General features: G+C 43.4%; 1 protein-coding gene across 27 annotated transcripts in view; it reads left to right on the top strand.

Annotated features, from left to right (window-relative positions):
• plekha6 (pleckstrin homology domain containing, family A member 6) overlaps positions 1-23,846 on the top strand; it is a 347,966-nt gene that overhangs the window by 254,574 nt on the left and 69,546 nt on the right. For all 27 annotated transcript variants that reach the window (XM_059950203.1, XM_059950184.1, XM_059950180.1 and 24 more), the window contains 5 exons: positions 331-414; positions 7,282-7,423; positions 10,218-10,322; positions 17,270-17,342; positions 18,535-18,635. In XM_059950203.1, the coding sequence (XP_059806186.1) occupies positions 331-414; positions 7,282-7,423; positions 10,218-10,322; positions 17,270-17,342; positions 18,535-18,635 (505 nt within the window). The remainder of the gene's footprint in view (positions 1-330; positions 415-7,281; positions 7,424-10,217; positions 10,323-17,269; positions 17,343-18,534; positions 18,636-23,846) is intronic.

The following is a 23,846-nucleotide window of genomic DNA, read 5'->3' as shown; positions in this document are numbered from 1 at the left end:
GCCACCTTAGACCTAACTGGAGGCTGGTTTTAAAACCCTTTGCAGGGTTGGGTTGCTATGTGTGCTTGTTCCTGGGGCTCCACTATATTACCTCTCCTCATGAGCCCCGAATCCCCTGCACTGTTAAACAATATATCCAATATTTTTACAAAAAACACTCAACCGTAAGTGAGAAATGGTTCTCCTCCAGTATTGGTGAAATGGATAAGACACAAGTTGGCAAAAATTCGGCCAGATGTTCAGCATTTGTGATCATGTACATTTTTCTATGGAAGTGTTAACCATTGGTGTATATTGCTGTCTTAATGAAACCCTTCCATTGTGTTTCAGCCACAATGAAAGAACTACTACATTCCAGGACCCAGTGACAGGGGTGGTTCCTATTGAGAACTGCATCTTCAAACTGGAAGACAAGTAAGTCAAGATCTGTTCCCTTTGTATTCATGGCCATTTTTCCTATTTCTCTTCCAATAGTGAAGGGTACCAGTTCAATGGAGTTTTCACCTTCTCCTTCACTCAAATTCACTGCTTCCACGGGCCCTATTGCCTCCCATTCTACTGGTTCTTCCTGTTGTCTCTTTCTTTTCATTCACGCACCCATTCACCTGACACAATACTTTCACCCTCTTACCTTTCTCTCACTTCTTACACACACTCGTCACCTTCCTTTTCCCCACTTACCCAGTTACTTACCCAGTCAGTCACCTACCAACATTCGCTCACACACTCACTTTATTTGAATTTTATTCTCTCCTACTTCAGAGACATGGTCCAGTCCCAGGGAGTCAGTTGTTTTCCTAAAGTCCCAGAGACCATCAACAGTTCAGTCAGCTTCCATACTGGATGAGCCTGCTGGCCTGATGTTTGTAGTTCTGATGTGGACGAATGATGGGAGCTCTGTTTTCGCAGTTACTCCTTACTCATGTGGATTATAATTCAGAAATGTGGCTGCAACTTGACAGCTAAGGTGAAACCGGGGGGAACATTATTTTAATCTGGCCTGTTACGTCACCCATGCATGGTCCTTGCAATATTGGTACCTCCAGGACCAAGTCCATTTGCGTCAACAGTTCTCTCTATAAAGCACCCGCTTCTCATCCTTGCTGACTTTACGACGTTGCCAAAGGCTTGCATCTTTCAATATTCTTTTGGTCACAGGTCCTATTGTAGCATAATATTTAGCTTTATTTGTGACATGTCCGTGGGAACATACAGTGAAGTGTGTTGTTTCTGTCGGCGGTCCACACAGTCCGAGGATGTGCTGGGGTGGGAGGAGCCTGCAGGTCTTGCCATGCTTTCGACACCAATACAGGGTGTTCACAGCTCACTAACCCTAACCCGGACACCTTTGGAATGTGGGTGGAATCCAGAGCACCCGGGGGAAACCCGCATGGTCACGGGAGAACGGACAAATTCTTGCCTCATTCCAAAGACATATGGGCGAGTAGGTTAACTGATCACATGGGTATAATTGGGCAATGCCAGCACATTGAGCCGAAAGGTCCTGTCACTGTACTGTCCGTCTGAATAGATTAAAATGAACAATCGGCCGGACACTACTACGGCACATCCATCAGCATCTGTAGGGGAAAGCAATTGGGTAGAAAGCTTGCACTATATTGGGAAAAGATTTCCATCAGGATGCTGTCTACGAAGTTCAAAGGGTTTGAAACTCATGGGACTGAAGTAAATTTCATTCAATACTGCTCACCTACTATCAATTAAGACTGAAATCAGACTGAGCATAGGAGTCATGTTAAATTTGCTCTGTCTGTCCCTGGGTCATTTGCTGATTTTGTTGATTGCGAGAGAATGAGTTTTGCAGTGGGATATAGAGAGAGTTCGAGAGGTAATGGATCAATTACTTTAAACCATTACAAGTGTAAAGTTGCTTTGCCCTTGAGATGGAGAAGGTTACTGTTGGGACAGAGAGCAGATAAGGCAAAAATGCCACTTGTAATGCCTGACGCATTCAGCTGACGGGTCCACTTGTTATGCTCAGGCTCTTGGGAATCTGTGTCTGAAAGCAAAAATAAAAACCACAGATGCTGGAAATCTAAAATAAAATTAGAAGATAATTCAGGCACTACCTGTGGAGAGAGTTAATGTTTCAGCTTGGAGATGCAACAGACTGCAAGTGCTGGAATGTAGTGCAACGAGCAATCTGTGGGAGGAACTTGGTGGTGGAACAGCATGGAGTGGGGGTGAGGTAGAAATGCCCTGATATAAGGTTTCCACCTGAAACACTGACAATTCCTTTACCCCCTCAGATGTTGTCCTACCTGCTGAGTTCTTCCAGCAATTAGCGTGTTGCTGTAATGTTGATGTCTCTTCATCAGAATCTAGGATATTACCCAAGAATCCAACTTGTGGCCCACTGTCTGTGGCTTCTTGAGACAGACAACTACCAATAATAACGTAACTCATGATGTAATGAAACTTGCTCTATGTTTCCTGCATCTGTTTGCCAGGTGGGACAGTTATGGGAAATAGGTGTGTGTGTCTATTTGTGTGTTTGGATTAAACTCTTTGACAGGAGTGTATTGTGTGAGCTGTGGTTTCAATCTAAACAAATGACGTTCATGGTTCCATGCAGAACAGGTACCTCAGGTTTTTTAACTCTGTGCCAATGTTCCCATCCCAAAGACAGTTATGAAATCCAAATACTTTTGTAGGAGCTGGCTTAGGTACCATGGAATGAATTGTGGCCATGATTCAGTTTAAACTTCACCATCGGCAAGCAGTGATTTGGTTTGCAGTATAGTATTTTGATAGGAATGAGAGGTTTTATAAATTGGAAAGGTGTTGCTTTGTAGTTTAGCTGAGAGAACTGATCTACCCATGGTTCAGTGAATAGCAGAAGGCTGTGGGTCTGGTCCCTCCAGAAGGCCCTACACAAAACCTAGACTAGTCTCGTAGAACTGATGGAATGTTGTGCTGTTGATAATATGATAAATTGAAGGCCTTGCTGAACCCCGTTTCCCCCCCCCCCCCTTAGATGTAAAAGATCTTGCAAGACTATTTAAAAACTTTTTACTTTCATATTTTGCATGTCCCAAAGCTTTTTCCAGCCAATGAGGTACTTTTGAAGGATAGTCACTGTTGTTATTTAAGGCTCCTCCCCAGTGCTCTGTTTCCGTGAACTGTTCATAAACCGAATAGTTTGTTAGTTAGGAGTGCAGCTGGGGATAGAGTGGCAGAAGATGCCTACAGCCTTTGCAGTAGCCAGCAAATCCACAGAGTCATAGCGTCTGACAAGACAAAAAGAAGCCCTTCATCCCATTCAGTCCATGTTGACCTGATCTTCACCTTGTCCCATTAGTCCTATCTACCTGCACCCGGACCATATTCTACCAAATCCCTCCCATCCCTGCACCTCTCCAAACTTAAATGTTGCCACTGAACACACGTCTACCACTTCCCCTGACAGCTGATTCCTCACTTGCTTCACCTTCTGAGTGAAGAAGTTTCCCCCCCAGACTCCCCAGATTTATATATCACATTTGTTGTATCACATGTACATTGAAACATACGGTTAAATGTGCTGCTTGTCTTAACAAACAACACAACCCATGGATGTGCTGGGAGCTGGTCAGAAGAGTCGCCACACATTCCGGTGCTAACATGGCATGCCCACAATGCTCGGCAGATCAATACAAGGGGCGGAAACAGCAACAACACAATGACAGAAACTAAACAAAACAATAGCAGAAAAATAAGCCCCTTTTTCCCCTCCCACCCAGTGGACCACTGCAGACAGGGAAGAAGGATGAGCACCACAAGGCGGTGATGGGCAGGTAGGGAGAAGGGAAGGGGTGAGAGGGGAACCAGAATGGAGAAAGGGAGAAGGGAAAGAAATTGCCAGAGGTTTGTGAAATCAATGTTCATGCCATCAGGTTGGAGGTTACCCTGATGGAATATGAGGAGCTCCTCCTCCTATTTGAGTTCGGCCTCATTCTGGCCATTGAGGAGTCCAAGGACAGACACATCAGAATGGGAATGGTACGTCGAATCGAAATGGGCGGCCACCAGGAGATCCTGCCCTTTGCAGTGGACGGAGCAAAGTTGCCCTGTGGACATTGTTCCCCATGTTCCCTGAGGGACGATTATTGGCCATTGCACTGAGGGAGACCACCCCTGCTTCTCATTTGAAGTGGTGTTTTTGGATCTTGAAGGGTGCTGTAGTGATGCTGGAGCTACCTCCCCTCACAAGTTACACAGGTTTGATTCTGACCTCAGGCCTTGTCTGTGTGGAATTTGCATGTTGCCTCTGACATTCTCCAGTAGCGATCGGGGTTCAATCCCTGTTGCTGTCTGTAAAAAGTATGTACGTTCTCCCCGGGACCTCATAGGTTTCAAACGGGTGTTCCCATTTCCTCCCTCGTTCCAAATGTATGGATTATGGTTAGTAAGTTGTGGGCATGCTCTGTGATACTTGTGGACCTCCCTCAGCAGATCTTTGGAGTGTATTGACTGGTGACACAAACAATGCATTTCACTGTATGTCTCAATGTACATGTGACAAATAATGCTGATCTTTAACTTGTACTCTGGTTTCTTCCCTGCATTCCTAAAGACATGCTCAGTGTTACACTGATAGATTCCCATAAAGTCCGCCAAGTGTGGGTGGCGGCTGGTAGAATCACAGGGTGTTAGTTGGCGTAGAGCAGCAGGCGAAGGGGTCGAGGAGCTCGGTGGGTCAGGCATTCTCTGTGCAGGGAAACGGGCAGTTGGGACCCTTCACCTGACGTGGGGATGGAGTCGATGCTATTGCTCTACATGGTCTTGATGGCCCAAATAGCCTTCTTTAGGGAAAATAGGAAATAAAATGACAATTAAAAAGAAAGGCAATCTTTAGCAGAAGACGGGCATAAAAAATTTGGGTGAGGAACTGATAGTGAGAATGAGCTGTAGTTTCTGCCAAACTGTGTGCTCACTCCTGAGAGAAAATGTTTGAAGAAATGAAAAAGGGCGAAGAAAATGTTGGGGGTGGTGGAGAAAGTGTTTATTTCATTGAGTTGTGAGCACAGAAAGAGTGTGTGTGGGTGACTGATTTCACAGAGAATTGTCACATTGCCTTTATCCCCACAACAGCTGCCCTGCAGTCTTTGATTGTACATTTGTAAATAAAATGGGAGAAGATTCAATACGAATCTTTCAATATTTCTTTTTGACTTAAATTTGACTTAAACCTAACTCTGACTTTAAGTTTTAATAAGGAATGCAGCTGCATCTCACGCCACCTACGCTGGAGGTTACGTAGCAAGGTAACACATCCAAATATAGCAAGTCATTAGATCTGTAAACCAACAGATGTACATACGCAACACAGTCACACACCTGCACTGGGATCTGTTCTTCCCGCTCTCTGCTCAGCTGAGCTGCAAAGCAGTTCTATGTAAAAGAAAAGCAATTCTGGTCAATGAAACTTCCTAATTCCTCCAAAATCCAGCATTCCGATTTGCTTGTGTGGAGATGGAGGTAATTCAGCAAGGACCCACACTTGATATCTACAAACACAGTCGCACCAGCTGCTGACTCAGTATCTGTGAATTCTATCAATCTGCCCTCTAAGGATGACACTACCTGCAACCTCCAGGTAGGGGTACAGAAACCTTAGGTCCCACAGCACCAGGTTCAGGAACAATTATTACCATTTAACTATTGATGTTTGAAGAAAATTTATTATCAAAGTACATATATTTCGTCATATACAACCCTAAGATTCATTTTCTTGCAGGCATACTCAATAAATCCATAATATAATATTAACCTTAAGGGAATCAATGGAAGACCACATCAGTTTAGGCATACAACCAGTATGAAAGGGACACAAACTGTGCAAATAGAAAAAGAAACAAAATAACAATCAATAAATAAATAAATAAGCAATAAATATTAAGTGCATGAGATGGAGTCCTTGAAGGTGAGTCCATAGGTTATGGGAATATTTCAATGCTGAAGTGAAGTTTTCCCCTTTGGTTCAAGAGCCTGATGGTTGAGGGGTAGTCATTGTTCCTGAACCTGGTGGTCTGAGCCCTGAGGCTCCTGTACCACCTTCCTCATGGCAGCAGCGGGGGGAGAGCATGTCCTGGGTGGTGGGGGTCCTGAACCTTCATGGATAACTTCACTAGCCTCAACACTGAACTGATTCCACAACCTATCAACCCACTTTCAAGGACTCTACAACTCATGTTCTTAACATTATTTATTTATTATTTATTTATTTTGTATTATTATTGAGTTTTTTTGTATTTGCACAGTTTGTCTTCCTTTGTACATTGGTTGTTCATCAGTCTTTGTGTACTTTTTCATTGATTCTATTGTATTTCTTTGCTCCACTCTGAATGCCTGCAAGAAGATGAATCTTTGGGTAGTATATGATGATATATATGTAGTTTGATAATAAATTTTACTTTGAAATTCCTCCAAATCCTACATTGCAATTTGTATCTCATATATTCAAAGTCAAAAGTGCATGTATTATCAAAATATGTATACAAAATACAGTCCTGAGATTCATCCTTCGCAGACAGCCACGAAAGAAAGAAACACCGTGGAACCTCTTCAAGTAAACATCAACACCCAATGTGCATTGGACAAATTGTGCAAACAGTAAAAAGCGAGCGAGCAACACAGAATATCAAACATCAAACCAGAAGTCCAGTAGTATTCAACTGAGCTCAGTTCAGTACTGTGCCCAATGCAGGCCACTGGGTCGTTCTTCGCTGAAGCACCCTTGTCCGCATCAATTGCCCCAATCAAACTGCTCAAAATACAGCAAAAAAAGTAGCCAGAATCCAGAAACACAATGCAGCATGATCCTCAAAGTCCCCCAAAACGAGTCCAAAGCCTCGTCAATCAATCCATGCAATGTGGACCCCAAGACTCGTGCACTTCCTCAGACAGCAGCTAGTGAAAGGGAGGGAAGACTGGTCAGATGCAGGCACATAGCGCTGAACGGCTGCCTGTCCTCCGCTCTTGTTCTCATCGGCTTCAGCCTTGCTCGACGGCTCAATTGGAGAGGAGTCTGTCAGGGGCTTGCAGGCTCCAGGCTTCCAAGCCTCCAGGCCACACACTCCACTCCAAACCTCACCAAACTCCCTTGGAGACAGCAAAGCACCAGATTGCTCAACTGGCCTGAAACATGTCATCAAAATGTAAATCACGTGTTCCAATCACACGCAGCTTATTGAGAGAATCATATTTGAAAGGAGAAGTAAAAGATCTATTTAAAGGAAAAGAAATAATTATTAAAGAATGACACGTTTGTTATTTCAGATCTTTGTCCAATATGTCAAACCGGACAGAAGTGCGAGGTGAAGGAGGAGGAGGAGGGGAAGGGCATCGCCCAGTCAGCATTGCCAGTGAGATATCCAATCACACTTTGGTTTCAGAAAACTCCCAAGAACAGGCACTCAAGGTAAGCATGGTATTTCAATTGCATACAGGTTAGTGCTCATCTGGAGGTGGGAAGGTGGATAGACTGTCAGCTCTTGAGTAAGGTGGAGATATGGTTGGAGAACTGTTCAGTTGGAGGATCGGTTAAGGTTCTTTTTACTTGTAGGCATACAGGAATGAATACAACTCTTACTGCCTCATATTTGCCTATCAAAAGCGTGAAATTGCCTCCAAAAGAACAGAGAATTATTTACGTTACATCATGTTTTAGGCACCTAAGTAGGTTCGATCCTATTTATTCTCATCTCCTTCAAAAAAAGGTCTTGAAAATTTTGTTTTATGTCACTTGAACTGCAGTCTCTGCAAGTTAAAGACAATTCATAGTTGCATAACACATAGTTACAAATGATAAACTCATCCATACCTTTTACCCAATTGCTTTTTAACCCATTCCCTTTTACCGATTCCTACAGCTTTTTGTAACAGGTATTTTATGAGGAGGATCCGCTTTGGCCAGCAGTAGTGAATCTGTGGAATTTATTGATGCACATGGCTGTGGGGGCCAAGTGACTGAGTATATGTTAAGTGGAGGTTGATAGGTTCTTGATTAGTAAAGGCATCACAGATTACAGAGAGAAGGCAGGAAAATGGGGTTGAAAAGGAAAATAATTCAGCCATGGTGGAATGGCAGAGCAGACTCTATTGGCAGAATACTTTAATTCAGCTCCTATCGTCTTATGGTCTTGAATAGATGCTAGTATGTAGGTTATGGGTTTTATGAACTTGAGCAGTTGCCTGATGCACTTTCACAGTGACTTCAGCAAGGCAGATTTGACGGACTGAATGGCCTAATTCAGCTGGAGTGTGTGATGATGGGACAGCAAGGAGTCTGTTCTCTGTTGCTAGGGGCTCTGATCTGGTAGAGCACCAAGCCTTCTTGCTGCAGGGGTATTGACTTCTGTGTTTGCCTTTCTCTCCTGTTCTATTGATACAAGGATAAAACAATATTTAGCTAGTCATTCCTAAGGTTCCTATCAATTATTCTACCACAGACCAAACACCATGGAGTCACTAAGATAAAACTAAACAGAATCTGTACACAAGTGGAGCTGGAGGGCATGTCAAAGGTCAGGAAGTATAGCCGTGAAAAACTTCTCTGAATGACTGATGTACCGAAGTTTCAGGTAGCCGGAACAGCGGGGACCTGTACAGATTGATTGCTGCCTTATTGATAAACATTTCCTGGTGATATCGGCACGAGCTGATTTCATTTCCAGCAAACTAATGGGTTGTTTTCTTTTTTACTGAGATTACTCACTACTCTTCCATTGAGAATGGGAATTGAGTTTAATATCGCCGGCATATGTTGTGAAGTTTGTTATCTTTGTTGCAGCAGTACAATGCAATACATAATAGTATTGGGGAAACACAGTGAAGTACAGAAAGTACGTGTATTAAATAGTTAAAATGAAGAAGTAGTGCAAAAATTGAAATTAAAAAGCAGTGAGATAGTGTTAATGTCCATTCAGGAATCTGTCGGCAGAGGGGAAGAAACTCTTCGTGAAACAATGTATGTGTGCCTTCAGGCTCTTGTACCTCTTACCTGATGGTAGCAATGAGAAGAGGGCATGACCTGGATGACAGGGGCTCTTATTGATTGATGCCACATTTTTTGAGGCATCGCTCCTCAAAGATGTCCTGGGTACTATGGAGACTGTGGTGAACTACATATACCTGTCTGGACACGCCCCCTGCTGACTGCTCCTGTGGCTCTTCCCACAGACCCCTGTATAAAGGTGATTGAGGCCTGAGCCCGGCCTCTCAGTCTCCAGGATGTAGTATGGTGGTCACTCACTGCTTGTTCCTTCTTCCAGTCAATAAAAGCCGATATCTCGCCTTACGTCTCAGAGTGAGTTATTGATGGTGCATCAGAGACTAGTGCCCATGTTGGAGCTGACTGATTTTACAGCTCCCTGCAGCTTATTCTGATCCTGTGCAGTAGCACCCATACCAGACGGTGATGCAGCCAGTTAGAATGCTCTCCATGGTGCAACTGCAGAATTCCTAATGAAATACAGCTACTGATTTAGAGAGGCAGAGAGTTCCAGAGAAGGGTGATGATACACGGGGAGTGGTTTCTGCTATCTAGCATGAGAGTTCTTCATCTACCGTACTTCTAGTAAATTTCAGAATCAGGATCAGGCTTATAATGACTGGCATACATCATGAAATATGTTGTTTTGCGGCAGTAAACAGTGCAATACATACAAAATAGTTTGTATAAATCAGTATTTCTACCATTTCTAGTGTGGCATTCCCAGTGTGAAGGAGAATAGATGTGTCTAGAATGGTGGTAGTAGGGAGGCAGCGATAGATCTATTCTTGGACCTGGCAAAGTGGCCATCAACTCGTTCTGATTGGGAGTGGTCAGTTTTGGGGGAGAGTGAACTACCTTCTCGTCTTACTCTAGTCCAGATCATCCCATCCTGGGGTCCATGGCATAATAAAGGTTGGAAACCCCAGTTCTAGTCCATGTCCGGGTGTCTCTGGTGATGAAGTTTACCATTTAAACCTCTGAGGTTGAGGATATCGGCAAAGGATTGACAGCTCAGGGACTGGAATGTGGAGGCAGTAACAGGGTGCAACTTCTTTAAGTTAAGTTTCTTTCCAACTTCATGATTGAAGACCCAATCATTGCTCCCCTTAGAAAAGGTGGGGTTGGGGTATATTTACTGGAGACATCGGAGGAACTTGGAGCTCTTTCAGAAGAAGTTTCAATTTGGGACCTCAATCATTTTAACCCCATCTATTTACAGACTTCCAAGGGATCGAAGAAGAATGCTTCCTTTGGCAAGAGGTCGAACTCGATGAAGCGGAATCCAAAAGCCAATGTTCTGAAGCGCGGCTGGTTATTTAAGCAGGTACGATATCCCCGGTACTGAGACAAAATGCCAATGTGCAGCATCAGTACAAAGACACCAATCAAAATTAAAGTCTTAAATTAAACAGTATCTAGATACATTTAAGATTTTGATAAAGAAATGTATTAAAATCAAATCTGTGCTATTTTCTCAAGGCAAAGAGTTTTCAGGAATATGGCAGGCAATGTATAATAACAGAGAACGTAGAAGAGTACAGCACAGTACAGGCCTTTCAGCCCACAATGCTGTGCTGACCGGTATAAATCTTTTCCATGATAAATCTAAACCTTCCCTCCAACACAGCCTATAACTGAATTTTTCTTTCATCTATGTCCTTATCTAAGGCTCTCTTAAATGTCCTTAATACATCAGCCTCAACCACCACCCCCGGCAGTGCGTTCCATGCACTTAACACTCTATGTAAAGTAAAAAAAAACTACCTCTGACATCATCCCTAAATTATCCTCCAATCTGGAATTAGCTATTGACCTCCGGGGGAAGAAGTGTCATCTGATCACTCAACTTTGCCTCTAATCTTATACACTTCTTTCAATTTGTGTCTCATTCTCCTTCCAAGGAGAAAAGCCCAGCTCGTACAGCATTTCTACATAAGATATAACTAGAATATATTGCAGCCAGTGCTGACAAATAGGACAGGAGTCCAAATCCCATCATGCCAGCTGGGGACTTTAATTTCGTTAACTCAATATATTCAGAATTGAAATTTGGCTGCATGAAACGATTGGATAGCTTTTACAAACCTGTCTGGGCATTACTGGCCTTCTGAGGAGACATCTGCAGTCCATGTTCAGTACGACTTTGCGAAGAGAGCCAATTTCATTAGTAATATGATTGACCCCAAACTTCTGTGGAAGACCCAGCAAGAACATTCATACCACAAACAAGGTGGGCGGATGATTATCATCTGATTCAAGGTGGATCGTCAGTGCCTTCCTGTTGAGTGCTGCACTGCTTGTGTCCTGAGTGTTAATAAGAAAGGGAGGGCAAGGATAACTGATTTGAAGTAACCATTACAAGAGTGCTAGAGAGAAGTGTTGGCCTGTTGTATACGTCAATGGTGAGGCTGCACTTGGAGTACTGTGTGCAGTTTGGGTCATCCTGTCATAGAAGAGATGTGGTTTAACTAGAAGGTGCGCAAAATGATTTACAAGTGTAGTGCTAGGACCAGAAGGCCAAAATTAAAGAGGGAGGTTGGCCAGGCCAGGTCTTTATTCCTCAGAATGTAGGAGGATGAGGGACAACCTTGTGGAAGTGTTTAAAATGATGAAAGGCATAGTTAGGTCTTTTTCACCATGTTAGGAGAGTCTAAAACTAGGGGCTTAGGTGTAGGGTGAGGGGTTACTGTTTAAAAGGGACTTGAGGGCAGCTTTTTCACAAGGACAGAGGTGAGTATATGGAATGAGCTGCCAGAAATAGTTGAGGCAGGTGCAATAGTGTCATTTAAGAAGGGCTTGGATGGATACGGGACAAGTACAGGGAATTGGGATTAGCTTGGTGGGCATCATGCTCAGCTTGGCCTAACTGAGCTGAAAGGCCTGTATCCATGCTGTGTCCACACAGCCAAGAGAGCAATTCAGAAAATGTATTTAGGCCCAACTGTTACAGCTTTCTGTTCTCCGGAAGACAAATTATTCTACACAGGGAGCGTATATTGGTAGTCTTTGCTGCTGTAACAAAGTTTAATGTGTTATGCATTCAGAGATGCTCTTCAGTACACCACTGTTGTAATGTGTGGTTACTTGAATTGCTGTCGGTTTCCTGTCAGCTTGAACCAGTCTGGCCATCCACCTTTGACCTCTCATTAACAAGACGTCTTTGCCCAGAGATGTGCCGATCACTAGATGGTTTTTGTTTCTCACACTATTCTCTGTAAACTCTTGAGACTGTTGTGCGTGATTTGATTCCTCTGTTCTGAGCCGCTTCAAGATATCCCTGGGTGCTTCATAAGATTAGAAGACGTCGGAGCAGAATTAGATTATTCAGCCCATTATGTCTGCTTCTCCATTCAATCGTGGCTGATGTTTCCCCCTCTCAACCCCATTCTCTTGCCTTCTGCCCATACCCTTTGATGCCCTTACTAATCAAGGGCCTATGAGCTTTAAATATACCCAATGACTTGGCCACCACAGCTGTCTGTAGCAATGAATTCCACAGATTCATCACCCTCTGGCTTAAAGAAGTTCCTCTTTTATTTGTGTTCTAGTCTGAGGCTGTGCCCCCGGTTCTAGACTTTCCCACAATTGAAAACATCCCCTGCACATCCATTCTAAATTGGCCTTTCAATATTCAATAGGTTTCGGTGAGGTCTCGCTCATTCTTCTGAATTCTAGCAAGCACAGGCCCAGTGCCATCAAGTGCTCCTCGTGCATTAACCCCTTCATTCCCAGGGTCAGTAGGGATGATTATTCAGTAGTGCAGCCACCTCGCTGCTCCATCCACCCAGTTTTGATCCTGTCAGTGTGGAGTTTGGACAGATCTCCTGGTGACCTTGTGGGTTGTCGCTGGGTTTTCTAATTTCCTCCCCCATCCCAACTGTGCGCAGGTACATTGTTTGCTGTGGGTTGTAAAGGTGAGGGGTAGAATCTAGGGTGAGCTGGGACTGTGGAGAAATAGGATTGCTCTGTGAGGAAGCACAAAGTTGATGACCCAAGTGCCCTCCTTCCATGTCGTAAGGAAATATGGAAATCGATGGACTTGGTGCTGAGTGTAAAGGGACTATATCCAAGGCACTCCAAGGTATTACTGTGTGAGGTAGATTCTATTAGGAACTGGGGCATAAATTTGAATGTTAAGGTGGGTCTTTGATATCAGCGTCTGTGATTATACCACACATACCATTCTCTGTGTCAGTGAATGGAGTGCCTGGTCTGGCTTCCCTCTCAGTGCCCCATCCTCCTCCTTTCCTTTCAATACTGCTGAGTAGACAGTAGCTGACTCTGCAGTTTATTGGTTATCCAGCAGTGGAAGGGTCACTTAAAATCTTACCTTGCTGCCCAATCAGCAGAGCTGAAATGCCTCTAAGTTATGGCTTGACTGGTCTTTATTCACTGGAGTGTCAACTGGGCAAAGAGTTTTATTAAACTGTGCCTTTACTCAGCCAACGCAGAGGCCATTGGGTACAGTGGATAGGAGGCACTTGCTCCCTTAGCAGAGACATCAGTAATCAGCAGTGCAGTGCTAAAAGGATTTGGGATTCAGATTTATTTATTAGATGTATATCAAAATGACGTACAGTGAAATGCATTATTGGCATTAACAACCAACACACTCAAAATGGGCTGGGGCCAGCCTGCAAGCATCGCCACGCATTCCAGTGCCAATGTAGCGGGTCCACCATGTTCAGCGGAACAACACAAGCAGCAGCAACTGCAAAAACAGCAGACCAAGGCGGCGGCAGCAGCAGCAAAGTGAGCCCTTTCCTCACCCTCCCATCAGTCCAACACGCACACACTCACGCATGCACGTGCACGGACATGCTCGTGCACACATGCGCTTATGTAAAATCTCTTGTGTGAATACTGCTTTTCTTTAAAGTTGTCTCAACAGGAGTCAGGTCAAATTAAAATATTATTGTAATAGAATTACAGTACAAATTGTGTCCAAGACTGACATCTGTCACCCATTAAGCCCAGACTTCAGGTTAATGAAAATGTGGTTCATGTCTCTGTACAATAGTAACTCTTTCATGGTTCATTGTTAAAAAAATTCATAAGCTCTGCGCTGGTCTTTAGATCCTGCAGACATTAATCTTTCACTTGGACCAGCATGGTCAGAGAATGTTGCATGAAATATTTTCACTCTCTGGGTGTTTGGGAGGTCTGAAAACTGCAGCTGGAAAGGGTATTAGCAGTAGAAGCCCTCATCGTATTTAGAAAGGACTTAGATGTCCAGTCTGTGAGCCAAGAGCTGGGAAGTAGGATCAAGTAGTCTTTGTTCCGAATAGATATGATGAGTGAATGAACTGCTTTTATTTTTCACAATTACCATACCAAGCTGCGCTGCATCCACACAAAATGTTATAGAGCCGTAGAGAAGTACAGCACGGGAACAGATTTCTGTGATTCCAGTCCACTGTTAACCCCAGAGACATGGGCAGAACCAAAGAGCTCCAGAACAGTGTTTTTTAATTAAAAATAATAAATGAAAGGGAAAGGCATGGAGCTTAAGTTTCATTTTTAATGAAAAAATTAAATCTTCAGTGTTTCTGCTGAAATGAAATAACATGGAAAGGTCTTTGTAGTTTCAAACTTAGGCAGTATTTAAGTCTTTGAACAGATATGATGAAGAAGCCTATTTGTTGTCCAATATGTGCTCTTAGGGTCTGTTATATTTATACCAAACATTGAAGGCTCCCAAACTTTCCTACTCTGGAGAATACTTCCCTTCTTTCCAAAGAGGATCCCACCAAGTGGGAGCGTGGGAAATATTTTACCAATTCTGCCACTTTTTTAAAAAAGTATGTTTTAGTGAACATGACCTTTTCATATATTGAAAGGCTTCCAACAAATTCTAAGCCAGAGTAACCAAGTGTCAAGTTATTGAGGCCAGTTTACCAAAACAAGCACAAGTTCATTGAGGACAAGACCATTCCAGGGCAGATGGGGGAGAAGTATTGGGCCACTATTGCTCACCTGTACATGAAAGTGGGGAGAGTGTATTAAATACAGTTCATTGACCATTGCATTAGCATCCCACTAGGAATTGTAGCATGTGGCAAGCTGTTTTTGGTATGTTGCTACCAATGTTTTGAGTTGGGTCAAGTTTCGATGGTGAGGTACAGTCAAATGAAAAGTTTACATGCAGGAGCATCACAAGCACGCAGGTACAGAGAGCACTCAGAATGTAAATTAAGCAGACATTTGATCTAACTTTATACCACACAGTGGAAAAAAACTGTACAAGAGCAAGACACTGGGGGGAAAATCACTTCCAATCAAAACCAAGTCCGTGGAAATGTCAGAATTGATTTATAATGTTCTGTTGACGAGACAGGGTTAAGGACGTGTGTATTGGTTCAAGAACCAGATGTTTGCAGGAAAGTAGTTGTTGCCAAACCTGGTGGTGTGGCTCTGTACCTCCTGCCTGACAGTAGCAGGGAAAAGAGGGAAGGTATGATCAGGATGGTATGCATCCTCGATGATGCATGCCCACTTCTTGAGGCAACATGCCCTAAGGGTGCTGTCAGTGGTGGAGTGGGTGGGGGTGGGTTTTCCCTGCTGATGGACAGAGCTGCGTCCACTATTCTCTGCATCTTCTTGTGTTCCTGTGCATTGGAATTGTCATACCAGGCACGATGCAACTGTCAGGAATCTTTCAAAGTTGATCTATAGAAGTTGGAGTATTTGGTGACATATCAGTTCTTAAGCTTTTTAAGGAAATAGAGGCGCTGTGTTCATGATGGCACTTATGTGCTGAGCCCAGGACAGGGCACCCAAGATGTTAAAATCCAGGGATTTGAAGCTGCTTACTCTCTCCACCTCCGACCCACCAATGAGGATTGGTGTATAGTTTCCGTGTAGAACTGGGCAACACTGTCTGTGGTAAGAGTAACCTGTCGGCTTTGTTCATTAAAATACTCTGCTTAATTTGAATGATTCACTATTTTTCAACATCTGAGAAGATTCCGGGGTGCACAGGACTGCTCATAGCCCTGACCATTCATCTGCAGGCTCAGGGAATGTCAAGTGGGAATGTTCAACAGGATTGCCTGTTTGAGTCTAGGTGTTCCACAAGAGGAAATGTGTGTGCGCATGCGCGTTGGTATTCCGTCTGGGTGTTCCTCAAGAAGGGGTGTGTGTGTGTTGGTATTCCGATTCCAATGGGGAAGCTCAAATAACAGGAGTGATATTTTTTTTGTAATGTAAGTGTTCAACCAGTGAGAACTTGATTAAGTGAATCTTTAGTGATCTCAGTCATGCCACCACTCACCTCCCTCCTGGTCTGGGTGTGCTATGCCAGTGTCAAGAAGGTCAGTAGTCTGATGTGACATCACTTTCCCTTACTATCTGGCACCAAGCAGTCAGCTTGGGCAATGGCTTTGCCACTCTCTGTATTTCTCATTCTGACAAGTTCATCCTGCCAATTCCCATCTTCCACAACATTACATTTGAAGACTTTTCATTGGAGCTTAGTGATCTTTTATAGTCTTTGTAATACATATTGGAATGTGGAGGGTAGTAAATTGGTGAATTACATATTGGGATGTGGAGTGATATGCTGGTACAGAATGCAATATTGACTTGCAGACTAACAAAGACTTAGTTGGCAAATGCCCTCCCCCTGTGCTGTAACAATTCCATGCTTCTAATTAAAGCCCCACCCACAAGCACCCTGATGGCCTTCTGAAAGCTTCTGCAGTCAACAGACTGCTTCCAAGTTCTTGGTGATCAGAGTCAATTTGAAAGTGTTGCAGAGTACGGAGTAATTTACGGGGACAAGTATTTATATAAAAAGTAGAATATAAATTAACTGAAGGAAAATATTAAAAACTTTATTAATTACATTATAAACCATTTTTCTTCACTAAAAAGTTAAGTTAAACTTGGTGAATTTATTTACCTTTAAAGGAAATCACTATATGTACAGCAGTGGCTGGAGTGAGGTTGAGGGGTCAGGAGTGAAGTGCATCCTGATGTTGCAGTGGGTTGGCGATGGAGTGAAATATCAGAAGTGCCTGCACTTGTTTGGTTCCTCTCCATTGCAGTGCGTAATTGTAGAAATCTGGAACATGTTGAAATAAGGACTGCCTTAAGACAGCTGTTTATCTACAGGCTCGCTCATTGGCCATCCCTGGGATCTGGCCCAGTGTTTCACAGCCCTTGGGTGTGTCCACAGCCCAAGGGAAGCATTGACTGGTGGCAGAGTTTATTGCAAATCGCTGACTTTGAACAGATACAAGGATTTGACACTCTAATTGTGTTTGGCAGGCCAGCTCGGGAGTAAAGTCGTGGAACAAACGCTGGTTCGTGTTGGCGGATCGCTGCCTCTTCTACTACCGAGGTAATGCCTCTCTTCTGTAACTGTGCTGTCGATCGGCTACAGCCCAGCACACTTTGTGAACTCTGCCTTTGCACCTAGAAGTAAGAGTCAGAAAGAAAAGGAGTGGTCAATGGGAACTTTGCTGGGGTTGTCAGATTCTTGTTTTGTTTCAGGTTCTGTGGGATAAAATACGTATAACCCATAATTAATTATTTAAATGAACAATAATTATTCAAATATTAAATACACAACACAACACCTAAAAGAAGTTAAATGGAGAGGGTTAATAGTAGTTTGAATGGAAAAGTGTGCAGAAGGGGTTAGATTGTCACCTATGCTGTCTACCTTTAGTTATAATACCCGAGATGATTCTGGGTGCTTTAATTTAAACTTTGTTTTCTCCCGCCTTTAGATAGAGCCATGGAATTAACTAATGGATGCCTGAACAGTCAGGCACAGGGAGGGAAGGAGTACTTTAGCTGTTCTCCTCCCGTCTAGTATTGCACAGTGAGAGCTTGTTTTCATATGGAGTCTATAGGGTTGTAAAGTGACCAAAAGTGCCGAAGGATATTAGCTGAGTTGTTGGACTCTAGTCTTGTGACCTTGAGCTAAACCTTCGGCTAGAAAAGTGGAAGTGGGAAAAAGTGAGAGCTGTGGACGTTTAGTGAAGGAAGATAGAGAGACTGACCGCTGCATCTGAAGCTGTGGACAACAGTCGTGGAATAATGAAAAAAAAATGGGGGTTGTGTACTTCTTGATTGACCAGTAATCAGGTCAAGTGTGGTGGGTGCCAGGAGTTGCACGTCAGAATTGCTGTTTTCTTAGAATCAGATTTACTGTCACTGACTTTTATGTTGTGAGATGTGTTGTTTTGTGGCAGAGGTGCAGTACAATATGATGCATAAAATGTACTCTAAATTACAATAAAGATATATTTTTAAAAATTAAGTAAGTGCAAAAAGGGAGCAAAAATAGTGAGGTAGTGTTCATGGGTTCAATGTCCATTCCGAAATGTGATGGTGGAGGGGAAGAAGATGTTCCTAAGGTATTAAGTGTATTTCTTCGGGCTCCGGTAACTCCTCTCTGATGGTAGTACCGAGAAGAGGGCATGTTCTGGGTTGTAGGGGTCTTTAATGATTGATGCTGCTGTTTTGAGGTATCACCTTTTGAAGGTATCCTCATCAGTAACCGTGTTCCTTTCCTTTGCATCCAGATGAGAAAGAGGAAGCAGTCCTGGCGAGCATTCCTTTGTTTAGCTTCCGAATAAGCCCTGTTCTACCCGCCGATAACATCACCCGCAAGCACGCCTTCAAGGTGACGTGATGCACTCTCTAAACTTTCTGGCAATAGTTCTTATTTTACTGTTGGTGTGTGCTGATCTTTTGTGTGGTATTTCCAGTAGATATTCAGTAGCATATCCCCTGGTGGCCTTGTGAATCAAGGATTGTCCGTTACTTCCTGGCTATCCACACGTGAGCATCGGCTGCCTTGTATGAAGCTCAAGGCTAGAGGTGTCATTACAGGAGTTCTGTTGGCCATAGTCATATCCACACACTCCTTCCTCCCATGTCAGTCGGCAAGTGAGCCGACTCCTTTCTGACAGACAGGACAATTTATACAATTCCTTTACCTTTTGGCTAATAAATGAAGCGTTCAAAGAAAAGTGGCTTGAAAAAAAAGCACAATTATTTGATTGTTATCCTGAGTTTTGGTCTTGGCACTGAACTGCATATTAATCTTCAATCCTCAGAGGCTCTCAGGGAGTTGGCAAATCTGTGTTGTGAATACACAGCAATAAATACACTTATGGATCTGTGCCTATCTAGACTCCTGTTACTGCAGACACGGTCCCTTTCCTGTTTGAATACTAAACAACAAACCACTGGTGTGAAAACACAGGAGACTGCGGCTGCTGGGATCTGAAGCAACAAGCAATCTGCTGGGAGATCTCAACCGATCAAACAGCATCTGTGGGGGAGGAAAGTCTCGATCTTTGGGTTCAGACCCTGCATCAGGATGGAGAAGGGAGACAGCTAGCATAAAAGGGAGAGGAGGATAGTTGAGAGAGTGGCCCGATGTGCATTGAGGAGTGGAGCAGGGAAAGGGAGAGGTGGACTTGGAAGACAAGAGGCTGGTCGATGACAGATGGAGACAGAAAAAAAGTTATCTTCCTGTTCATATGTGAATATCCTTAGATTAAGGAGGGAATGACCCATGTTTTGGGACATCATTGGGCTCATTAAACTGCTAAACAGGAGTCCAGGATCTCATGAGATTTAATTGATAGTTGGGGTTTAGATAACTCCCTCGGGCTGAGAGACATAGGAGCAGAATTAGAACATTCAGCTCATTGAATCTGCTCTGCCACTTGACCATGACCTATTTCTTCCCCCGCCACCCCTATTTTCCTGCTTTCTCCCCATAACCTTTGATGCCTTACTGATCATGAGCCTATCGACCTTGGCTTTAGATGTACCTATTTACTTGCCCTCCACACCTACCTATGGCAATGAATTCCAAAGATTCACCACCTTCTGGCTAAAGAAATTCCTCCTCACCTTTGTTCTAAAGGGTAATGAATCTGTGGAATTTATTGCCACAGGTGTCTGTGGTGGCCAAGTTATCGGATATATTTAAAGCAGAGGTTGATAGTTTCTTGATTAGTAAGGACGTCAAAGGTTAAGGTAAGAAGACAGGAGAATATGGTTGAGAAGGGAAGTAACTCAGCCATGATTGAATGGCAGAACTGACTCAATGGGCCAATTGACCTAATTCTGCTCCTATGTTTTATGGCCTTATAGACATCCTGTCATTCTGAGGCTATGTTAAGCAGAAGATGGGAGAGGGAACTAGGGAGAAGCAGACAGATGTTATTTATGTGCAGATGGAACAAACCTTCTGTAATACATGATCTCCAGAAGAGACAACTTTCCATTCTGTAGCCAGGTGTTTACAAAGTCCCTTGAACCCTGCCATAAAATTCATCAGTTGATCAAATTTCCTGCTTAGAATATACGTGATTCAGTAGCATGGTGACTACCTACATACTCAAGCGTTTCATCCAGGTGGCTTGTTATATGCTTACAAAGTCGACATAATACATCCAGCTGTTCAGTTTAGTGTTTGTTGGAACTAGTTTTGTACACATTGCCTGCTTCAATGTGAAGTGCCTTTGCTTCCAAGATACTTCACTTAACAACATGTCACTTTGTTAGTCCCCTGCAGGGGATAGTGTCCTCCACTAAAGCTATTTGTAGGGTTCTAGTTATTCACAATTAAGATGACCATTTATGGTAGTCACCATTCCTGTTGAGAAATGGGTCCATTAGCTGTAACCATATTCACATCAGGGTGTGAGGTCTCCAGAGCTGGTTTCAGATTTGATTTGCACATAAGTAGCTCTTTACTTAAGGCATTGAGCATTGCTTTGGCCAACTGTGCAAGAGTGAGTGTTACTGACTTTAGTTACTGAGTTTGAGGAGTGCCATGGAGTCCTAGAGCACTGACGCTCAGTAACAGGCCCTTCAGCCCATCCAGACACTGCCAATCTGTTCTTCTGTCTTGTCCCATCCACCTACACTGTGATAATATCCCTCTAAACTCTTCCCATTCATGTATCTATCCAGAGTTGTCTTGGATGTTACAATCAAACTTTTATCCGCCACTTCCACTGGCCGCTCATTTGACACTTGGACCACCACCTGAGTGAACAAGATCCCCTCAAAGCCTGTTTGCTTTTACCCTGCCTATACCCCTCATAATTGTGTGTACTTCTATCGAATTTCCCCTCATGCTCCTACACTCCAGGAAGCAAAGACTTAGCTTGTTCAACCTTAACTCACATCACAAGTCCCAGCGACATCCTTACAAATTTTCCCTGCAGTCTTTCTGGTTTATTGATATCTCTACTGTAGGTAGGTGATCGAAGTGTTGAGTGGCTGGATGGGAATAGTTTTGCAGCTCTGTGGGCTTGGGATGTTCTGCATGGTGAACTTGGCACAATCCCATATAAACAATTTTCAGTCCTGCAGCCAAGTATTTACAAAATCAGTATTGCAGAGTCTCCTTGAGCCCTGTCAAAAGTTCCTTCTATTGATCAAATTCCCATGTACAATTTACCTGGTTCAGCAGCACAGTGACTATATTACAGTACATGTCCCCAGAAGTCTGGACTATTGATCCATAGAACTCAATTCCCGCCACGGAAGCGAAGAAAATGAAATTCAATTAATTAAGTAAAATTTATGGAACTATTTAACGCACATAAAATGCTGGATGAACCTAGCAGGTCAGGCAGCATCGACGTGAAGGGATAAATAGTTGATGTTTCGGGCCAAGACCCTTCATCAGGAATGGAAAAGAAGAGAGAAGAAGCCAGAATAAAAAGGTGTGGGAGGGGAAGGAGCACAACTAGTTCTTGATGGATGAGGCCAGGTGAGGGGGAATGTTGGGTAGGTGTGGGAGGGGAGATGAAATGGAAAGCTGGAATGTGATAGGTGGAAAAGGTTAAGCTCTGAAGAAGAAGGAGTGTGATTGGAGAGTGGACCGTGGAGAAAGGGAAGGAGAAGGGGTACTAGAGGAAGGTGATAGGCAGATGAGGGGAGCCAAAATGGGAATTGAAAAGGGGAAGGGGGAAGGTTACCAGAAGTTGGAGAAATTGATGTTCATTCTGGCTAGTTGGAGGCTACGCAGATGGAATGTGAGGTGTTATTGCTGCAACTTGAGAGTGGCCTCTTCGTGGCAGTGGAAGAGACCATGGATGAAATGAGAGAGGAACTATTTCATTTGCTGTAATACTCTTGGAGGTGTCTGTGCACTCTGATGCAAACAGATTGTCATTTTTTTAAAAAAAGGAAGCAAGTCTGGCTCCCTTGTTCAATCCTGTCTAAGTGAGACTGCAGACCCACACTGTGAAGTGTTGATTGTTAATTGCACTTTGGGCACTAAATTCAAGAGATGGGCAATTATGTTAAGTTTGCTGTCGTGTAAACAATTGTGGCAAGATGCAAGCAGAATTTAAAAATTTCATGAGGTAGCATCATGGGCATGTAAGTATCGACAGATTATTGTACATAAATTATGTTAGATAGTGAAGTGAGAGAGGGAGGGGTAAAAATCCTGGTGTAAAGAAACACAAACGCAAGTGCATGGTGGTGCAGCGGGTGGTCTGTAGTGCTCTGTTGCTGAGGTAGGATTAGGGTTCTGAAGGTCAGTTCAAGAACCCAGTGGATGCAGGAAAAAAGTTTTTCCTGAAACCTGGTGGAGTGGCAGGAATAAGAAGATGTGGCCTAGACAGTGGGATCCTTACTGACACATGCTGCCTTCTTGTGGAAGCACTTCCTGTAGACATGGAGGAGGGCTGTGCCGGTGAGGGACTGGGCTGTTGCCACTACTCTCCCATCCTATGAACGATAGATGTAAGCTGTTACTTTCAGTGTTAGAGGGTAATGTCACTGGCGCTGCTGATTCCCCCCCCCCCCCAGGAACTGAAGATTAATCTTCAGGATGTGCTAAGATGATCAGGGAGTTGACTAAAGTTTCCTTTCTCCTTGAACACTTCTATTTATTGAAGATGGTGATGTAGCAGAAGGACTGCCTTAATAATAAAGTTAATCCATGCCTTACAGATCTTCCTGATTATGCATGTTGAGGGTGAACCAATGTGGTGAGTGTGTGGTGGTTCAAAAGTACAGGTTTGATCATGCCAAGAGATCATGTGATGAAATATCCAGGAATGCAACCAAGCAGAGCTGAGAATCTAAGATTTCCAATGTGATTGTGGGAAATATGATCCTTCTCTGCAAAGACCACGTATCTCAGAGATCACTACTTGACTGTTAAATTTAGTGTTGTTTCTCAATCTATTGTCCTTGTCTTATTTGTCATCTGTTTCAATGTTTTAAGTTGGTTTTTGTCTCTTTTTTTTCCTTCATCAATCACAAAGTGGCACCACAACTGAACATAACCAATTTCCTTAACTTTGTACTGTAATTTACAAAATACAGGGGAAGGTGGGCAATTCAACCCCCTCCTCTCTTTGAAAACTAGGCATTTGTTTTCTAATTCACTTCTAGCAGTTCAGCTGATTAACCAGTGACCTTCAGGGGCACCAATCATACAAGCACACCTTTGAGCTTTTTTCCCTGGAAATGGCAGCCATTTTGCGATATTGAACCACATTACCTTGCTTTTTACAACATGGCCGAGTTATTAGATGCCAGTTCCTGATCAATACAATCTTGCTTGCTGCATTGCTTTGCTTTTCTTGATTTTTCAGGCTTGTCTGAAAACTTGGCAGCTGATTAATTGTGATAATTTGTTTGTTTATTTATTGGGAAGCAGCGCAGAGTAGGCCTGTCCAGTCCTTCAAGCCCAGGAATCCCCCAAATTAATGCTAGACTAATCATGGGACAGTTCCCAGTGACCAATTAACCTACCAACTGGTACGTCTTTCAACTGTTGGAGGAAATTGGAGCACCTGTAGAAAATCCATGCAGTCATGGTGAGAACATACAAATTCCTTAC

The sequence above is a fragment of the Hypanus sabinus genome, chromosome 25 (genome assembly GCF_030144855.1).
Source record: "Hypanus sabinus isolate sHypSab1 chromosome 25, sHypSab1.hap1, whole genome shotgun sequence".
In the NCBI taxonomy this organism is placed as follows: domain Eukaryota; kingdom Metazoa; phylum Chordata; class Chondrichthyes; order Myliobatiformes; family Dasyatidae; genus Hypanus; species Hypanus sabinus.
Note: the sequence above shows the minus strand (reverse complement) of the source record. Positions and strands in the feature narration are given on the sequence as shown.